A 20075-nucleotide genomic window follows, 5' to 3' on the forward strand; every position below is an offset into this window, starting at 1 on the left:
CACATAGTGTATTTCTTTCTAAATGTACTCCTAGGTACTTCTTGATCTTTCACGTGGCTGGTGTAAATGAAGTCTTCCACTACAGCCTCTAGCAGGTTACTGTTTAAAAATATAAAGGATTTTTGACTTTTTACCTTATTATATACTGCTACCTTACTCAATCCTTTCATTTGAGTTTGTATCAATTCAATCATTGATTTTCTTGGATTTTTCCATAGTTTTACTTCTTTTGTTTCTAACACTTATGTACTTGATACATTTTCAGTTTAGAATATTCTCATTTCTCAAAACTCACACATAAATTAAGACTTTATATTTTTATATAACCATACACATTATTTCAATTTTGGATCACTGAAATTTGCATAAAATCTACTGCACTGCACATTCTGACATTCATGTAGTCACTGAGACACTGACGTCCCAAACTAACATTTCCTACATACTGAGGACCTCCAGCCACACTGACCTCAACACCGGCAGGCCAAGCTGCCGTCATCCCTAAGCCACTCCATCTGTGCGACAGCGACACAGCTTTACACAAGAGCTGCAATTGGAATCTCCACACTAATCAACCTCATGCTCTTCATCCTGTCATCTTCAGCCACAGCAATGAATGAAGTCTCTCCTTCCCTGACTATCCTATAATCTCATTTTCACAGGGCCAGAAAGGGAAGATTTTTCACACAGCTCATGTAAAAATGGCAAGAAGGTATAAAACTATCAAGGCAGGAGGCAAAGAAATAAAACTGTCTAATATGAGCTCAGATGGACTCCACACTACTACAGAGTGACAGAGCTTAGCAAGCTGCAGGATTCAAGTTCACATTCCCCAAGTTCACAGTACCTTTTCTTTCCTCACACGACTCACAATTGTGCCGAGGTCCTCAACGTCGACAACAGAAGGGACACTCGGCTGGTCCTCGGGACCTGACTCGTCCGCACTGGCGCTCTCAAAGGGTCCCTCCTGCTGGAATAGCAGTACTTCAGAAACACATTGTTCAAAGCACAAACCACCCTCCCTCCCAACTGTGAAAGTACTATTTTGATATGAAATACTTTTAGCTAGAGGTCAGCAAACTATGGCCCACAAGCGAAATCCAGCCAGCCTCGAGTCAAATCTGAAGGTCAAATCAAAGCCCATTATTTACATATTGTCTATGGCTACTTTCTTGATATAGTGGCAGAACTGATAGTTGCAACAGAAACCATATGGCCCACAAAGCTGAAAATATTTACAGGTTGGCCCTTTACAGAAAGTTTTCTGACCGCTGTTTTAGACAAAGAACAAACCAGACTTGGTGAGGAATTAATGCAGGAATGACACAAAGAAAGGAATCAAGCACGGCTCTTCGGTTTCTTTTTTAAGTAACTGAGATGGTGGTGGTGTTTACTAAGATGGGAAAGACTTTGGGAGAAACAGACTGGGAGAGTGGAAATGAAGAGCTCCATTTTGCATTTGTGAAATAAGAAATGCTTTAGACATCCACACAGAAATTTTAAAGGGGCAACTGCATATATGAGAACAAAATTTAGGATAGACGTTAGAGAAATACAAACCTAAGAATAAATGGCATACAGAGAGAATTAAAGCCATGAAACTATGTATGATCATCCAGGAAGAAAGTATCAACAAACAACAGAACCTAGCACCAAGCTTTAAATGACTCCAACATGTAGAGGTTAGATACATGGAGAAGATCCCAAGTGAAAAAGGAAGAAAACCCTAAGAATGATGTCATGAAAGTCACAAGAAGATGATTCAAAGGAGTCAGTAATGTCCAACACTGTTCAGAGGTCAAGTAAAGTGAAGACAGAGAAATATCCATGAGGCTTGACAACATGAAGTCCCTTGGACCTATAAAAGTGAGGTAGAGAGCCAAACAGAGTGGGTGAGAGTTAACTGGAACTTCTGCTCCCAGCTGCAGGGGAAATTTCATTAAAAAACTCTCCCGTAAAAAACAACCAAAATTGAATAACATAGTATTTTAAAAGCATCATCTTAAATTTATCACTGTGTTGACAAAAATGTACGGAATCCAAGTTTGAACTAAAAAGAGAATCTTAGGAGGTGAGAAATGGAGCTTACAGGTATCTGCTGAACTCTAGAGAACCTATTTTGGCAGCTATACAGGACAAGGGAAGAGCAGGTAAAGCTGAGGAGGTGGTGCTAAGAGAGTCTAACACAGAAGACCAGAGTCAAAGCGAGGACCCCCACAAGGCTGCATCCCTGATGTAAAGATAAACTAGAAAGAAATATTCTCTGCAAGAGAGGAAAGCACAAACAAGGCCAAAACTTTGGGGAAACAACAGAACAAAGGATAGATGATTAGAGGGAATTTATTCAGAGGTTCAAAGGTTTGTGAGAGGAGCTGAGAAGAATTATATAAGAAAACTTCAAAACCAAAGTAAACTGGGGTTTCCAAAAGCAACACACTGAACTAAAAGACTGTGGATCAATGCATTCAATTTCTGAAAGAAAATTACTCCCGTCTAGAATTCTATACTCAACCAAAGCATTAATCAACTGCGAAAGTAGGATAAAGACATACAGATATAGATGTCCGGAAAAACGGTGGCGTGAGGTGAGCCTCTGTAAAGCTCCCATGGAAATTACAAAGAATCGAACAACAAAAACTCCACAAAGGACTCCCTGCACAGCAGACAGGCAAGACGAAGAGGCCCACTACCGACTGAAATCAGCTACAGGTGGGAGATTCGCGCGAGTGGGGGGAGAAGGGAAGGGACAAGTGCAGAGACGGAGGGGCGCAGGCGCAGGACGCAGACCTCGCAGAGTGCACCGAGCTCGCTGCTTCCCGGAACTACCGCAGCTGCGGGAGATCGGACTGCTAGGGCTCCGCCAGGGCTCCACAGGGCTGAGGGGACAGCATATAACACGGCTGAACCCAACACTCACGGCAGAGACCTCGGAGAAAAGACTGAGGGAAGAAGGCTGAAAACGGTAGTTTAAGCCCGCACTGCCGAGCAGAGAACGGAGCCTTAGGCACTGAGACCAGCCGCCCCCTCCCTACCCTCCCAGAGCTCGCCCCGCCGCCACCTGCCCTGTGCTAGAAGAGAAAAAGTAGCAGTATCAGATCAAAACAAAGGAAAATTTGCTGTTTTGAGAACTGTGGACCGCAGACACAAATTCACAGCCCAACTAGTTCCGGCAAAGGGGAGAGAGCTGTGGAAGCAGGACCGTTGTGGTGGTGGTCACCGCCATTGCTCTGGGCCACCTCTCACAACTCACCCTGCCCCTGACCCCACCTACCTGGGCGGATCCCTGCAGGAGTAAACAGAACTGCTGAAACAAACGGGCTCTGAATCAGGAGCTGGAAGAACTTTGGAACATCAAAAGCTCTCCGCATACACACCGGGACACTGCGCCCTGTGACCTAGACGAACTATTAACGGAGGAGAAGCCCGTCTCCCAGGGAATCCCCCCATTGTGTGAGAAGCTGGAATAGTGCAGAGAAAACATAGCACTACCATGTGGGAGAAGAAAAATAAGTTGCAGTTGGAGAAATAATAAAACATTCTACCAACAAGTACTGGAAAACAAAAGAAAGACCGCTTCCTACCAACCTGTTCCAGAAGTCACTCCTGTAGATGCCTAGGAAGAGAAATAGTAAACCAGTAATCGCCATGAATAACCAAGGCAACAAGATAGCTCAGAAAGAAAGTGACAAATCTCCAGAGAAGGTACTTAAACATACAGAAATATGTGACTTAAATGACAGAGAATTCAAGATTACAGTTCTGAAAAAACTCAACGAGATACAAGAAAACACAGATAGGCAGTTAAATGAACTCAGAAACTCAATCAAAGAACAGCATGAGCATTTTATGAAAGAGATTGAAATTTAAAAAAAGAACCAACTAGAATTTCTGGAGATTAAGAACGCAATAGAAGAAATTAAGAATGAAATAACCAGCTTAGGTAGTAGAGTTCACCAGATGGAGGAAAGAATCAGTGACATCGAAGATAGAAACCTGGAAATGACACAGATAGAAGAAGAAAGAGACTTGAGACTTAAAAGAAATGAAAGAACTCTACAAGAACTTTCTGACTCCATCAGAAAGAGCAATATAAGAATAATGGGCATACCAGAAGGAGAAGAAAGAGAGAAGGGAACAGAGAATATATTCAAACAAATTGTCGATGAGAACTTCCCAAATTTGTGGACAGAACTGGACCCTCAAATCCAAGAAGCAAATACAACACCTAGTTACCTCAATCCCAACAGGTCTTCTCCAAGGAACATTGTATTGAAGCTGGCTAAAATCAACGACAAAGAAAGAATCCTCAAGGTAGCCAGGGAAAAGAAGACGGTAACTTAGAAAGGAAAGCCCATTAGATTATAATCAGATTTTTCAGCAGAAACTCTACAACCCAGGAGGGAGTGGAACCAAATATTCAAACTATTGAAAGAAAGAAATCATGAGCCAAGAATAATATATCCAGCAAAGATATCCTTTAGATATGAAGGAGGAATAAAGACCTTCCCAGACATACAGAAGCTGAGGGAATTTTTTAATACACGACCTGCACTACAAGAAATACTAAAGGAGGCTATTCGACCACCATCAACAGGGACAATTTGTGGCAACCAAAACTCAAAAAGGGGGAGAGTAAAGGCCTGAACCGGAATATGGGAATGGAGAAAGTAAGCGTGCTAAAGAAAATGGAATACTCTAAATATCAAACTTTCTTTTACATAAACTTAAGGGTAACCACTCAAAAAAAAAATCCAGAACTGAAATATATACTGAAATAAAAGAAGAAACAGAGGGAAACATCATAGAATACCACCACACAGAAATAATAGACAACAACAAAAAGGCAAAGAAACAATGGAGACACAGCCTTACCAGAAAACTAAAGATAGAATGACAGGAAATCCTCACATATCAATAATCACCCTAAATGTAAATGGACTGAACTCACCAATAAAAACGCACAGAGTAGCAGACTGGATCAAAAAACTAAACCCAACCATGTGCTGTCTCCAAGAGACACATCTCAGCTACAAGGACAAGCATAGACTCAAAGTGAAAGGGTGGAAATTGATACTCCAAGCAAATGGTACCCAGAGAAAATCAGGTGTAGCCATAATGATATTAGATGAAACAGACTTCAAGGTGAAAAAGATAACAAGAGACAAAGATGGACATTTCATAATGGTGAAGGGGACTGTACAACAAGAAGACATAACAGTCATCAATATTTATGCCCCCAATCAGGGAGCACTGAAATACACCAAGCAACTACTAACAGAACTAAAGGGAGAAATTGACCAAAACACAGTTATACTAGGGGACTTAAATACATCATTGACAGCTATGGATACATCATCCAAACAGAAAATAAATAACGAAATAGTAGCCCTAAATGACACATTAGATGAAATGGACATAATTGACATTTATAGAGCACTTCATACTAAAACATCAGACTATACATTCTTTTCTACTGTACACAGAACATTCTCAAGGATAGACCATATATTGGGACATAAAATCAGTCTCAACAAATTTAAGAAGATTGAAATCATACCAAGCATATTCTCTGATCACAAGGCTTTGAAATTGGATATCAACTGTAAAAAGAAAGCGGGAAAAAACACAAATACATGGAGATTAAACAACATACTTTTAAAGAAGGACTGGGTCAAAGAAGAAGTTAGAGGAGAGATCAAAAGATACATAGAAACAAATGACAATGAAAATACATCCTACCAAAATTTTGGGGATACAGCGAAAGCAGTTTTAAGAGGGAAATTTATCTCATTACAGGCCTATCTCAAGAAACAAGAAAACTCCCAAATAAATAACCTCATGTTACACCTTAGAGAACTAGAAAAAGAAGAACAAGTAAAACCCAAGGTCAGGAGAAGAAAGGAAATAACAAAAATTAGAGCAGAACTAAATGAAATAGAGAACAAAAAGACAATAGAAAAAATTAGTGTGACAAAGAGCTGGTTCTTTGAAAAGATTAACAAAATTGACAAACCCTTGGCTAGACTTACTAAGATAAAAAGAGAGAAGACACTGATTTACAAAATCACAAACGTAAAAGGGGAAGTTATCACGGACACCACAGAAATACAAAGGATCATCCAAGAATACTATGAAGGAGTAAATGCCACCAAATTCAACAACGTAGAAGAAATGGACAAGTTCTTAGAAACATATAGCCTTCCAAGGCTGAACCATGAAGAACTGGAAAATCTAAACAGACCGATCACCAGTAACGAAATTGAATCAGTCATCCAAAACCTTCCCAAAAGCAAAAGTCCGGGACCAGATGGCTTCACTAGTGAATTCTACCAAACCTTCAAAGAGGATCTAATACCAATCCTGCACAAACTCTTCCAAAAAATTGAAGAAGAGACAATACTCCCTAACTCATTTTATGAGGCCAACATTACCCTGATACCAAAACCTGGTAAGGACAGCACAAAAAAAGAAAACTACAGACCAATATCTCTGATGAATACCGATGCAAAAATCCTAAATAAAACTCTAGCAAATCGAATACAACAATGCATTAAAAAGATTATTCATCACAACCAAGTGGGGTTCATCCCCGAGGCACAAGGATGGTTCAACATCCGCAAATCCATCAATGTGATACATCACATAAACAAAATAAAGGACAAAAATCATATGATTATATCAATTGATGCAGAAAAAGCATTTGACAAGATACAACATCCATTTATGATTAAAACACTTAATAAAATGGGTATAGAAGGAAAATACCTTAACACAATAAAGGCCATATATGACAAGCCCTCTGCTAATCTCATAATTAATGGAGAAAAACTGAAGCCCTTTGCTCTACGTTCAGGAACACGACAGGGATGTCCCCTATCACCTCTGCTTTTCAACATCGTGTTGGAAGTCCTTGCCAGAGCAATCAGGCAAGAGAAAGAAATAAAAGGCATCCAAATTGGGAATGAAGAAGTTAAATTGTCACTTTTTGCAGATGACATGATGCAATATATAGAAAAGCCTAAAGACTCCACCAAAAAGCTATTAGAAACAATCAACGAATACAGTAAAGTTGCTGGCTACAAAATCAACGCACAAAAGTCCATTGCCTTCCTATATACTAATAATGAAATCTCAGAAAAAGAAATACAAAAAACAATTCCTTTTGCAATTGCAGCAAAAAGAATAAAATACCTAGGAATAAACTTAACCAAGGATGTGAAAGACCTATATGCTGAAAACTGTAAGACATTTTTGAAAGAAATTGAAGAAGACACAAAGAAATGGAAAGACATTCCGTGCTCATGGATTGGAAGAATCAACATAGTTAAAATGGCCATATTACCCAAAGCAATATACAGATTCAATGCAATCCCCATCAAAATCCCAATGGCATATTTTAAAGAAATAGAACAAAAAATCATCAGATTTGTTTGGAACCACAAAAGACCCCGAATAGCCAAAGCAATCTTAAGGAAAAAGAACAATAATGGAGGTATCACACTTCCTGATTTTGGCTTGTACTACAGGGCTACAATAATCAAAACAGCATGGTATTGGCAGAAAAACAGACACATAGACCAATGGAATAGAATTGAGAACCCAGAAATAAAACCACATAAATACGGACAGATAATTTTTGACAAAGAAGCTAAAAACATACAATGGAGCAAAGACAGCCTCTTCAATAAATGGTGCTGGGAGAATTGGATAGCCACGTGCAAAAGAATGAAACTGGACTGCTATTTGTCACCATGTACCAAAGTTAATTCAAAATGGATCAAAGACTTAAGCATAAGACCTGACACAATAAACTACATAGAAGAAAACATAGGTACTAAACTTATGGACCTTGGGTTCAAAGAGCATTTTATGAATTTGACTCCAAAGGCAATGGAAGTAAAAGCTAAAATAAACGAATGGGACTATATGAAACTTAAAAGCTTCTGCACAGCAAAAGAAACCATTGACAAAATAAAGAGCCACCAACTGAATGGGAGAAGATTTTTGCAAACAGTGCCTCCGATAAAGGGCTAGTATCCAGAATATACAAGGAACTCATGCAACTCAACAACAAAAAAACAAACAACCCAATTGAAAAATGGGCAGAGGACTTGAAGAGACATTTCTCCAAAGAGGACATACAAATGGCAAATAGACATATGAAAAAATGCTGAACATCACTAATCGTCAGAGAAATGCAAATCAAAACCACAATGAGATATCACCTCACCCCAGTCAGAATGGCTATCATCAACAAGACAAATAGTAACAAATGTTGGAGAGGCTGTGGAGAAAAAGGAACCCTCATATACTGTTGGTGGGAATGCAGACTGGTGCAGCCGTTATGGAAGGCAGTGTGGAGGTTCCTCAAAAAATTACGAATAGAATTGCCATATGACCCAGCAATCCCTCTCTTGGGTGTCTACCCAAAAAATCTGAAAACATTTAGAGATAAAGACACGTGTGCTCCAATGTTCATTGCAGCTTTGTTTACGATGGCCAAGACATGGAAAGAACCAAAATATCCTTCGATAGATGAATGGATGAAGAAGTTGTGGTACATATACACAATGGAATACTTTTCGGCGGTAAGAAAAGATGATATAGGAACATTTGTGACAACATGGATGGATCTTGAGAGAGTAATGCTGAGCGAAATAAGTCAGACAGAAAAAGCAGAGAACCATGTGATTTCACTGATATGTGGTATATAAACCAAAAACAACAAAAGAACAAGACAAACAAATGAGAAACAGAAACTCATAGACACAGACAATAGTTTAGTGGTTGCCAGAGGGTAAGAGGGGTGGGGGGTGGGGGGTGGGTGATGAGGGTAATGGGGATCGAATATATGGTGATGGAAGGAGAACTGACTCTGGGTGATGAACACACAATGGGATTTATAGATGATGTAATACAGAATTGTGCACCTGAAATCTATGTAACTTTACTAACAATTGTCACCCCAATAAATTAAAAAATAAATTAAAAAAAAAAAAAAGACATACAGATATGACAAATCTGAACATTTACATCCAAGACACCCTTTCTCATAGTGCTACTGAAGAATGTACTCCAAAAAACAAGAGTCAACCAAGAAATAAGAAGATATGAGACACCAGAATCAGGGAATCCAACCCAGGAATCTAGATAAGGTAAAGCTGTGCATCACAGTGGATGAAGACACAAGACTTGTTCAACGGCATAAAGGCTTGGACACGCCAATGTGAAGCAGAAGATGACTCACGAAAGCTTCCAAGAACTCAATAAAAACTACACAATACTGGAAAACAATTTTCAGTTCTGTTAAGCATTTTGGAATGAATAGTAATGGTTATAGAAAAATCAAAGCAAATGTAGCAATTAACTTAAGGGAAATAAATGTATAAGAATGAAAGTGTGACAATATAGTATGTATGATAGATGTGAATATGTACACAATCACAATATTGAAACAATGAACAATGGTCTAATCAGAAAGTGTGATACAACTATACAAGAACATGAGGGTCAGCCTGGTGGCTCAGGTGGTTGGAGCGCCATGCTCCTCACGCCCAAGGTTGCCAGTTCTATTCCCACATGTGGCAGTGAACTGCGCCCTCTACATCTAAGATTGTGAAAAACAGCTCTCCCTGGAGCTGGGTGAGCAGCCAGAGGTCAGCGTGAGCTGCCACAGGCTGCTGTGTGCTGCCAGGAGCGGCCAGTGGCCAGCGTGAGCAGCCAGCAGCCAGCCTGAGTGGCTGGCAGCAGGTAAGAGCTGCCGTGAACTGCTGTGAGCGGCCGACCGACAACTGACTGACTGCCCCAGCCAGGGGGAGCTCAAGGCTCATAATACCGGCATGGGCCAGGGAGCTGTTTCCTACACAACTAGACTGAGAATTAGATAGAATTAAGCAAAGGAGGTCAGTTTTTAATTATAAGCCTATAAGTACTATCTGAGGTTTTAAATATACAAGCGTCACTCTTAATTTTTAAAATATTCTTAATTTAAAATTTTTAAATGTTAAGAATAGTGGTGTCAGAAAAAATGGCAGAGCAGGTAACTCCAAGGGCCTATTCCCCAACAGAAACACCTAAAAATTAAGCAAAAACCAACAGATTCCAACTTTGTCAGAATTCTAGGAATTAGTGAAAGGTTTATAACCAAGTAAACACTGAATTAAGAAAAAGGAAACGTCACAGTAACCACAAGATTGCTACGGGGTTACGAAAGTTAATTTGGAGAATGTAATCAATAATGTTGTAAAGATTTTGTAGGGTATCCGATGGACACTTGTCTCATTAGGGAGACCATGTTAAGGATGATGTAGATGCCTGATCACTGCACTGTACACCTGAAGCTGAAGCTGAACAATAATGAATGTCAACTACAAGTTTATATATATATATATATATATATATATACACACACACACACACGTATGTATGAATATACTTACAAGAAGCGGAGTACAGCATTCGGAATAGAGACAGTGGAAATGTAATGGCGATGTCAGAGGGATAGTGTGCGATGTCAGAGGGATAATGAATGGGGGGAGGGGGGTTGACATAGTGTGAGGGATATAAATGATAAACGTATAAGTATTACTTTGTTTTGTGCACCTGAAACTAATATAAATAAATAATAAATAAATAAAATAAACAATATCTATAAAACAAACATGACAGATATCTTTGCAAGGAAATATTTACTTTTACGTGGATGTAGGGGAAGAGAAATTTAAGACTTTTACTTCCTAGTCCATGATACTTATAGCTTATTTCCCACCAATAAAAATAAAATTGCTGTTTAACTTAAAAAAAAAAAAAAAAAAAAGGAAACTTCAAAAAAACATTCCAGGAAAATGTCAAAACACTAGCTGAACACTAGCTAAAGAAACAGACTTCAGAAACACACATGACAACAGATACAGTCTACAAAAATAGTTTTTAGAAGTCCCTAAATAAACAATTACAACCCACAGCGAACTATAAAAATAAACTCTGAGGAGGGGTAAGAATCTGATTTTCACATTTTAATATTCAAAATGTACAGTTTTCAACAAAACATTATGAAGTATACAGAGAAATAAATAGTATGGCCTATTCACAGGTGAAATTGAAGATAAACTGTCCCTGAGGAAACACACACATTGGACTTACTAGATAAAGACTTTTAAGTCAACTGTACTAAATATGCTCAAAGAGGTAAAGAAACCCATAGAAAAAAAGCTGAAGAAACAGGAGAACAACATCTCAACAAATAGAGAACATCAACACAGATAAAAATTATAAAAAGGAAACACCGAGACATTCTTGAGCTGAAAAGCATAATAACTGAACTGAAAATTTCACTAGGGGGTTTCAACAGCAGATTTGAGCAAGCAGAAGAATCAGCAAACATAAAGACAGATCAGTTGAAACTGACCATTCTGAAAAATGAACCAAGCCCAAAGAACCTGTAGGACTCCATCAACCATACCAACATATAAAAAGGAAAGTTTTAGGAGAGGAGAAAAAGAGCAAAAACAATAGGAGAAATAATGGCTGAAAACTTCCCAAATGTGATAAAATACATGAATCTACACATCCAAGAACCTCAATGAACTTGAAGAAAGATAAACTCAGAGAACCAAACTGAGAAACATTATGACCAAACTGTCAAGACAGTGACAAAGACAGAATCTTGAAAGCAGCAAGAGAAAAGTAACTCTTAACATACAAAGGATCTTCAAAAAGATAAGATTAACAGCTAATTTTTCACCAGGTACCTCACCTCAAAGGCCAGAAGGCAGTGGGATGACATATTTAAACCCCTGAAAGAAAAAAAAAAAAAACCCAAGGATTAAACCTGTCAACCAAGGATTATATATCCAGCAAAACCATCCTTCAAAATTGAAAGAGAAATGGAGAATTCTCAAATAAACAAAAACTGAAGGAATTCATTACCAGAAGAGTTGTCCTGCAAGAAATGCTAAAAAGAGTCCTTCAGGCAGAAATGAAAATGACATCTGATAAAGACCCAAAGCTATATGAAGAAAGAACAGTGGTAAAGAGAGCTACATAAGTAAATACAAAAGCCAATATTATTGTATTTTTGGTTTGTAACTCCTCTTTTTTTTAATCTATGTGAATTAAAAGACAAATGCATAAAACAATGAACTATGAATCCATGCTAATGGGAACACAATGTATAAAGTTGTAACGTGTAACAACAACATAGAGGGGAAGAGAACAGGGGTGAATAGGAGCACAGTTTTTGTATACTGAAGTTTATTAATTCAAATAGAGTCTTATAAGTCAAAGAGGTTGACTGCAATCCCCAGGATAACTAGTCGGTTCTCCATATCCCCAGGTTCTGCATCCACAGTCAAAAAATATTTGAAAAAGCGTTACACTGTTGCTGGCATGTATTTAGGCCAATAATGTTTCCTCTGTACTGAATATGCACAGACTTTTTTTGGTCATTATTCCCTAAAATATAACAACTATTAACACAGCATTTACATTGTATTAGGTATTATTAGTAACCAAAGATGATTTAAAGTATACAGGAGGATGTGCATAGGTTATATGCAAATACTACACCATTTTATATTAAGGGACTGTAGCATCCATAGATTCTGGTACCTATAGGGGATCGTGGAACCAATTCCCTGCAGATACCAAGGGACAACTGTACCAAAAAATAACTAAAATGTACAGAAACAAAAATGAGAAAGAAATCAAAAGGGCATACCACAAAAAAAAAAAATCAATAAAACACAGAAGGCGGCAGTAATGGAGAAATTGAGGAACAAAAATACATACGATACATAGAAAGCATAATAAAACGACAGAAGTGAGCCCTTATCAGTAATAACTTTAAACAAAATGGTTTAAACTCTCCAATTCAAAGGCAGAGACAGGTAAATGGATTGAAAAAACAGGAACCAACTCTGTGCTGTAGACAAGAGACCCAATTTAGATCCAAAAATATAAACAGATTAAGAGTCAAAAAACAGAAAAAGATATTTCATACAAATAGTAATCAAAAAAGAGTGGGGGTAGCTTTACTAATATCAGACAAAATAAACTTAAAGTCAAAATTGTTATAAGAGACAAAGGATAGTATATATTGATAAAAGCATTAACACATCAAGAAGATTTAATAATTACAAACATATGCACCTAACAGTGCCCAAAACATATGAAGCAAAAATTGATAGAGCTGAAGAAAGAAAAAGACAGTTCTACATTAATAGTTGAAGACTTCAATACCCCACTTTCAATAATGGTTAGAACAACTGGATAAATCAATAAGGAAGCAGAGGACTGCGCTAACACTATAATCTAATTAGATCTAACTGACTTATATAGAACATTCCACCCAAAAAAAGAGATTATATATTCTTCTCAAGTGCACATGGAGTAATCTCCAGGACAGGCCATATGTTAGGCCCTAAGCAAGTCTCAATAAATTTTAAGATTAAAATCATCCAAAATATATTCTCTGACCACTGTAAAATTCAATAGCATTTAAAGAAATAAAACATTTAAGAAAAAATTTTAACCAAAGTGAAACACTTGGACACTGAAAACTCATAATATTGAAGAAAGAAATTAAAGCCCACCTAAATAGACATCCCATGTTGATGCATTGGAAGACTTTATATTACTAAGATGACAATACTCTCTAAAGTGATCTACAGACTCAATGCAATCCCTCTCAAAACCCAACAATGTGTTTTGCAGAAATGGAAAAACTGCTCCTCAAATTCACATGGAATTGCAAGGGACCCCAAATAGCCAAAACAAACACTGGAAAAGAACAAAGTTGGAGAACTCCTGATTTCAAAATTTAAGTACAAATCTACAGTGAGGTACTGGCAGAAGGATAGACTGATAGATCAATGAAATTAGTTACACTGAAAGAAAGAAAACCCACACATCTACGAACAATGGACTTTTGACAAGGGTGCTAAATCTACTCAATGGGGAAAGAATAATCTCTTCAACAAATGGTGCTGAGACACTGGATATACACATGCTAAAGAATGAAACTGTACCCTTACCTCATACCACACACAAAAATTTACTCACAATGGATCAAAGACCTAAATATAAGAACTAAAACTATAAAATTCTCAGAAGAAAACATAGGATTAAATCTTCATTACCTTGGATTTAGCGAAGAATTCATATGTATGATCCCAACAGCATGAGCAACAAAAGAAAACAGATAAATTGGGTTTCATGGAAATCAAAAACTTTAGTGAATCAAAAGACATGATCAAGAAAGTGAAAAGAAAACCTACATAGGGAAAGTATTTGCAAATTGTATCTCTGATAAGGGTTTACCATCTAGGATATAATAAAGAACTCTTACCACTCAACAAGTGGTAAGACAAACCACCCAATTAAAAATTGGGCAAAGAACCTGAATAGACATTTCTCCAAAGAAGATATACAAATGGCAATAAACATACAAAAAAATGCTCAACATCATTAGTCATCAGAGGCAAGTGCAAATAAAAACCATAAGGAGACACCACTTCACACTCACTAGGATGGCTATAATCTAAAACACAGAAAACAAGAACTGTTGGCAAGGAAGCGGAGAAATTCAAAGCCTTGTACATTAATGGTGGGAATGTAAAATGGAGCAGCCACTGCAGATAACTGGTGGTTCCTCAAAAAGCTAAACACAGAATTACCACATGACCCAGCAATTCCACTCCTAGGTTTATACCCAAAAGAACTGAAAATTTACTAAAATACTTATACATGAATGTCAGAGTAGCACTATTCACGAGAGCTAAAAGGGACAAATAACAAAAATGTCCACCAACAGACAAATGGATCAACAAAACGGATATATTCATACAATCCAGCCATAAAAAGGAATAAAGAACTGACACATGACACAACATGGATGAACGTCCAAAACATAAAGTAAAAGAAGCCAGATAAAAAAAGGTCACATGTTACATGATTCCATTTGTCTACAATATCCAGAATAAGTAAGTCCAAAGGGACTGAAAGCAAACAGGAGGTCATCAAGGTGAGGGAAAGGGGATGAAGAGTGACTGCTTAATGGGTGAAGGTTTTGTTTTTTTTTTGAGATGATGGACAGATATTGGTAGTGGGTGCACAAAATCGTGAATGTACTAAATACCACTGGATTATACACTTTAAAATGTTAATTTTGTTACGTGAATTTTACCTCAGCACTTTGAAAAGTTTCTTAAAATGTTCAAAGCCAAGTGGAGAGAAAACAAGCAAATACAAGCAAACAGACTGGCTAGAAAAACAGAACAGCAGCAGAAAGACACAGAACAAAGGAATTGTGCTTGTCTAAACACAGATGACTTCAGAGTATGTTTATATACTTATGGGAACTATCTGGTAGAGATGGAAAGATCAACAATGCAGGAGAGAAAGATGCAATGAACAAAGGAACAAAGTCCTTGATTGCAGAGCATGCACAGAAAGCAGTCTTCAACAGAACCAGACACTTGGTCTTCAGGGACAGAAAAGATGGTGAACATCTGTAGATAGCGCAGGGACAATAAGAACATTCTTCTCTGGTGGCTTCACAGGAGAGCTGGAGGAAGGGGTAGAGAAAAAGAGTACTAAACAGTCATCTTGGAAAGTGAGGAAGGGCATTCGCAGGAGAACGTCAGAGACTGTCGGGCAGTTCTGAACTCATACTCGAGTCTGGTCTAACAGCAAGCAGCAGGCAATGGGGAGGCAGACAGCGCGTCTCAGCGTGGTGTGGAGTTCAGCCGTGCAATGGAGCGGAAGGCCAGGCAACTGAAGGTGTTTGTAAAGAACAATCATAAAATCTAGACTGGGTAGACAGAAGTGAAATGAGCAATTCTCACTATCCAATGAAAAAGGTATGGGATCAAAAGAGTTTTAAAGTAGGTGTGCTGGAAAGAAGTCAGAGTTTGGGTCACAGGAACATGAAATTTCAGGTGACCATGGAGGTGAGAGGCCATCAGTGATGAAAATGGTTACAGGAAGTGTGAAGGCCAAAAAGCTGGCCAGGGTGTGAGACAAATCATCTACATGGATGACTTAGCCACAGGAGTGATGGCAGGAACGAGGTGCAGAGAAAGCCAGTGAGTCAGAATGTAAAGCTGTTCCTGAATGAAGCAAGCGAGCAGGTGGCCAAATGACAACAGCTGTGATACAGCCTAATGACATGAGCTTCAAAAGAACTGGGGTATCTGAAGAAGGAAGAAATGGAAATGTTTAGAATGTGATGGATGAAAAGATGAGTCTAGGATGACCTGCAGCCTTTAAGTTTGTGTGATTAATAGAGCCATTTTAGAGAGGTGAGGAGGAACATGTGGTTTGGGGATAAAAAGAGCTGAGCTCAGCCCGGGACATATGTAACTTCTCTGGACCCGTTTTCTATATGCAAAGTGTGGCAGAAATCTGTTTGACTCTAGCAATGCAACAATTAAAGGTGAGATACAGAAAAGCATCCAGCACAACATGGCTTAACTCCTAAGACTGCACTCTCACTAAAACAGCCCATAGGAGCTTCAAATCTTCTTCTAAGCAGAAGCCAATGAAATAGTTTCTCAGGGCAGAGGTAAGGTTCAGCATGTCCGAATGTAGGGGGAAAGCAGGGACATGGAGGGCCACACAGGCTACACACCACATGGTTTCTCTGCTGCAGTCTGTCCTGAGCAGGAGACCTTGGTTCCACTTCCTCTGATCCAGGCTGACGAGACTCGCATTTGCCTTTCTTGCAGTTGCCATCACAGGGTTTCTTCTCTCCTTTACGAAGAACCTGGAGCTGCATGATGAACTTGGCCTTCCAAGCTCTGAAGTCGTCCTCGATGCTGCCATGTTTGCTTCTCACCACATGGCAGTCACCCTCCCCTCGGGTCATCACCCGCTGTGCACCAAGCATCCACAGCCACTTATCAACATTCTTGCCAACCTAGAAGAAAGAGAGATAGAGGAGAGTTTTGTGTTTTCACACCATCTAAATCAGAGGTTTGTAGACTGCTCTGCAAAAGCCTGGAGTGCCGGTGGGCCCTGCTGCTTATCCAAATGGAAGCAGGTCCTCCAGCCCCAGCCACAACCCCCAGGACTGCAGTCCACACATTCTGGTAGGATTCTGCAAAAGATACCCTTTAACGAAGGGACAAACAAACCTTTTATTTAATCAAGGGTTAATGCCTAAAGAAAGAATTTGAAAACCAGAATCAAAACAATGTCAGAACAAAATAACTCATTAGAAAAACAAATTTGTTCCAAAATGTAACAAAGCCTATAGGGCCAAAGCCCATTTAATAACAAAATGCACATGGAATCCATTTGGCAAGACTCACAATTTCATAAACTCAGAATGTATTTATTTTATTGCAATACGGGACACAGGGGGCATCAAGAAGCACAGCTAGGAGTTAAAATGCTTAACAGACATCCTGAGTGGCAAGTCATTAAACAAAATATTTACATATCTGAATTTTACCATTTTTTGTCTAAGTCTTTTGAAAATAAGGCAAGAAATATACATGATGAGGTAACAATTCAATGTAAACAAGTTTAACGAACGAGCACTTTCACCTTTACTCATATTCTACCAAAGACAGGTGAGCCAGACTGAACCCATCTCTGAGTAAAGGTACACATACAAAAAAAGTTTTACTAACTTTTTAGAACCACTAAGAAACTGAGAGCCTCCAAATTTTTATTTTTTAAAGTACAGAGAACAGAATGCAAAAAAGAAAAGAGCCAACTTAATTTCATTTAGAAAAATATCACGGAAAACAAAAGAATTAATATTTTATTACATAAAGGGCAGTAAATGTTTTCTTTCTAGTTCCCTTTAAAAATTAATGATTAAGAGTGACATCATAGGAATGGCGGCAGCGAGGCGCACTTTTTGAGTTCTTCTCCGGATCTTATCAGAAAAGGGACGTTTATAACCCATCAAAGGACTCTCTGCTCATCACGCAGAACAGCTAAGAGACTTGTGCAAGGACTGCGTGCAGGTGGGGAAAATTGGGCGAGCAGGGGAAGAGGGAAGGGAGCGGAGTGGAGTGGAGACGCGGCTCGCATCAGCGGCTGTGGGGACGCGGTCCGCACCTTTGGCTGTGGAGATGCGGCCCGGCCCACATCTGCGGCAGTGGAAAACCAGCGGACATCCGCAGCTGCAGAGACGTAAGGGATCCCAGGACGGAACAGAGACACAAAAGCCAGGAGGTGGGCTCTTTCCCTGCGTCCCACAGTTGATCTCTCCCGCCGAGGGGGCAGCATATCTAGCATTTGAAGCAATAACCTCAGCTGATACTTCCAGTTAAGCCCTAGGCCGGACACAGGACACAAACTCCATACCTGGGCCCCTCCCCCTGCTCTTCCAATCCTACCCCTGCCCTTCCAGAGACTTGAACTGGCCCCTGAACTGAGGAGTGGTGTCAGAGTGCAGAGGAGCCTTGGTGCTCTGGCCAAGGGAAGAGGCTGGGAGGACTGTGGTTTCTGCTGGACTAGGAGAGAGGGGACTCCTCCGCCCCCAGCCACCACCTTTTCTGGCCTGCAGGAAGAGAGTGACACAGCTGGGCTGGGAAAGAGAAGACCCCTCCATCCCCAGCCCCCACCCTTTCTGGCCTGCCTGGGGCAGGGCAATTACAACTGCGGAGACATTCCCAGGGATCAGCAGTAAGCGGGAGACACAGCTCCCAGCTTTCAGAAGGTCAGAAATCTCCCGCACACCACACACACACACACACACACACACACACACACACACAGAAGAAGTGCCCTAAGACTCAGGAGAACTGGACACAGGGCTGGTGGTGCTACTCTCAGTGTGCATATGTGCAGGCAAGGGCAGAAACTGCACTGGCTTTGTAAAAACTACCGTCCAGACCCCTCAGCCCCACACATCTAAATCTGCAGTCCCAAGGTCACTCTGGGCACCAGGTGACCGGCTCTGCCTGCACAATATGCAGAGGATTCTTTGGTACAGCAGAGGACAACCTGGAGATTACTTGGTGGGCTTAAGACAAGATTGGCGCTGCTTTTTGTTTTGTTTTCTTTTGTCTTTATATCTTTGACATTTTGCCTGTGTTGAGTGGGGGTTGTCGGTTGTTTTTACATGTGAGTGCATTTGTTTTTTCCTTTGTTGTTGTTGTTGTTGTGCTTGGTGATTTGCTTTGTTCGGAAATTGCCCTACCAGGGCCCAGCTTAAGACGCACAAGATTCAACATACCCAGAGGCCAACTCCAGACCAAGCCAGAGTACTACCGGGTTTGACCTACAAGTGACACACCAAGAGAGGATTCTTTACAGGCACAAGAGCCCATAGAGGCCAAACCACATTTAAGTGGTCAACCGTCACGCAGCAGAACACCCTGCAGTGGGCAGAGCCAAGTCTCACAACTAGTCAGCCTAGGAGTTAACCCCACCTACTCACAAGCGAAAAGCAATTAAAGATCTTCTTTAACAGGACAATATACACAACACAAGAGTCTCCTTTGGAGCACACGCAGAGGAGAAGAACGAAGTAGCGCAAGTCAAATATAAAGGACACATACTACATAAGATAACCCAGCAAGAACTAAGAACTCTAGGGCATCTACCTAATACATCGAAGCAAACACAGAGAGTCAGCCAGAATGGGGAAACAAAGAAACATGTCCCAAATAAAAGAACAGAAGAAACCTCCAGAAATGGAACCAAATGAAACAGAGGTAACCAACCTATCAGAGACAGAGTTCAGAACACTGATGATAGAATGTTTAAGGAGCTTAGAGAGGACATAAAGAAGGACAGAGAAATCATAATGAACAACCAGTTAGAACTAAAGAACACAATTACAGAAATAAAGAACTCACTTGAAGGAATTAACAGCAGGTTAGATGAAGCAGAGGATTGAATCAGCAACTTAGAAGAAAAGTTAGCAGAGATGACCCAAACAGAACAACAGAAAGAAAAAAGAATAAAAAACAATGAAGATGGTTTAAGAGACCTCTGGGATAACATCAAACGCAACAACATGCGCTTCATAGAAATACCAGAAGGTGAAAAGAAGAAACAAGGGATTGAGAACATATTTGAAGTAATAATGTCCAAAAACTTCCCGAACCTGA

General features: G+C 39.6%; 1 protein-coding gene across 4 annotated transcripts in view; it reads right to left on the bottom strand.

Annotated features, from left to right (window-relative positions):
* LOC109437491 (S-adenosyl-L-methionine-dependent tRNA 4-demethylwyosine synthase TYW1-like) overlaps window positions 1–20075 on the bottom strand; it is a 246138-nt gene that overhangs the window by 200148 nt on the left and 25915 nt on the right. For 3 of the 4 annotated variants that reach the window (XM_074328473.2, XM_074328475.2, XM_074328477.2), the window contains exons 6-7: window positions 16631–16918; window positions 848–970 (exon numbers count right to left, since the gene is read on the bottom strand). In XM_074328473.2, the coding sequence (XP_074184574.1) occupies window positions 848–970; window positions 16631–16918 (411 nt within the window). The remainder of the gene's footprint in view (window positions 1–847; window positions 971–16630; window positions 16919–20075) is intronic. The other variant, XM_074328474.2, reaches the window with a different exon arrangement.

This window comes from Rhinolophus sinicus, chromosome 3 (genome assembly GCF_057876585.1).
Source record: "Rhinolophus sinicus isolate RSI-liver-muscle chromosome 3, RSI-T2T, whole genome shotgun sequence".
Lineage (NCBI taxonomy): Eukaryota > Metazoa > Chordata > Mammalia > Chiroptera > Rhinolophidae > Rhinolophus > Rhinolophus sinicus.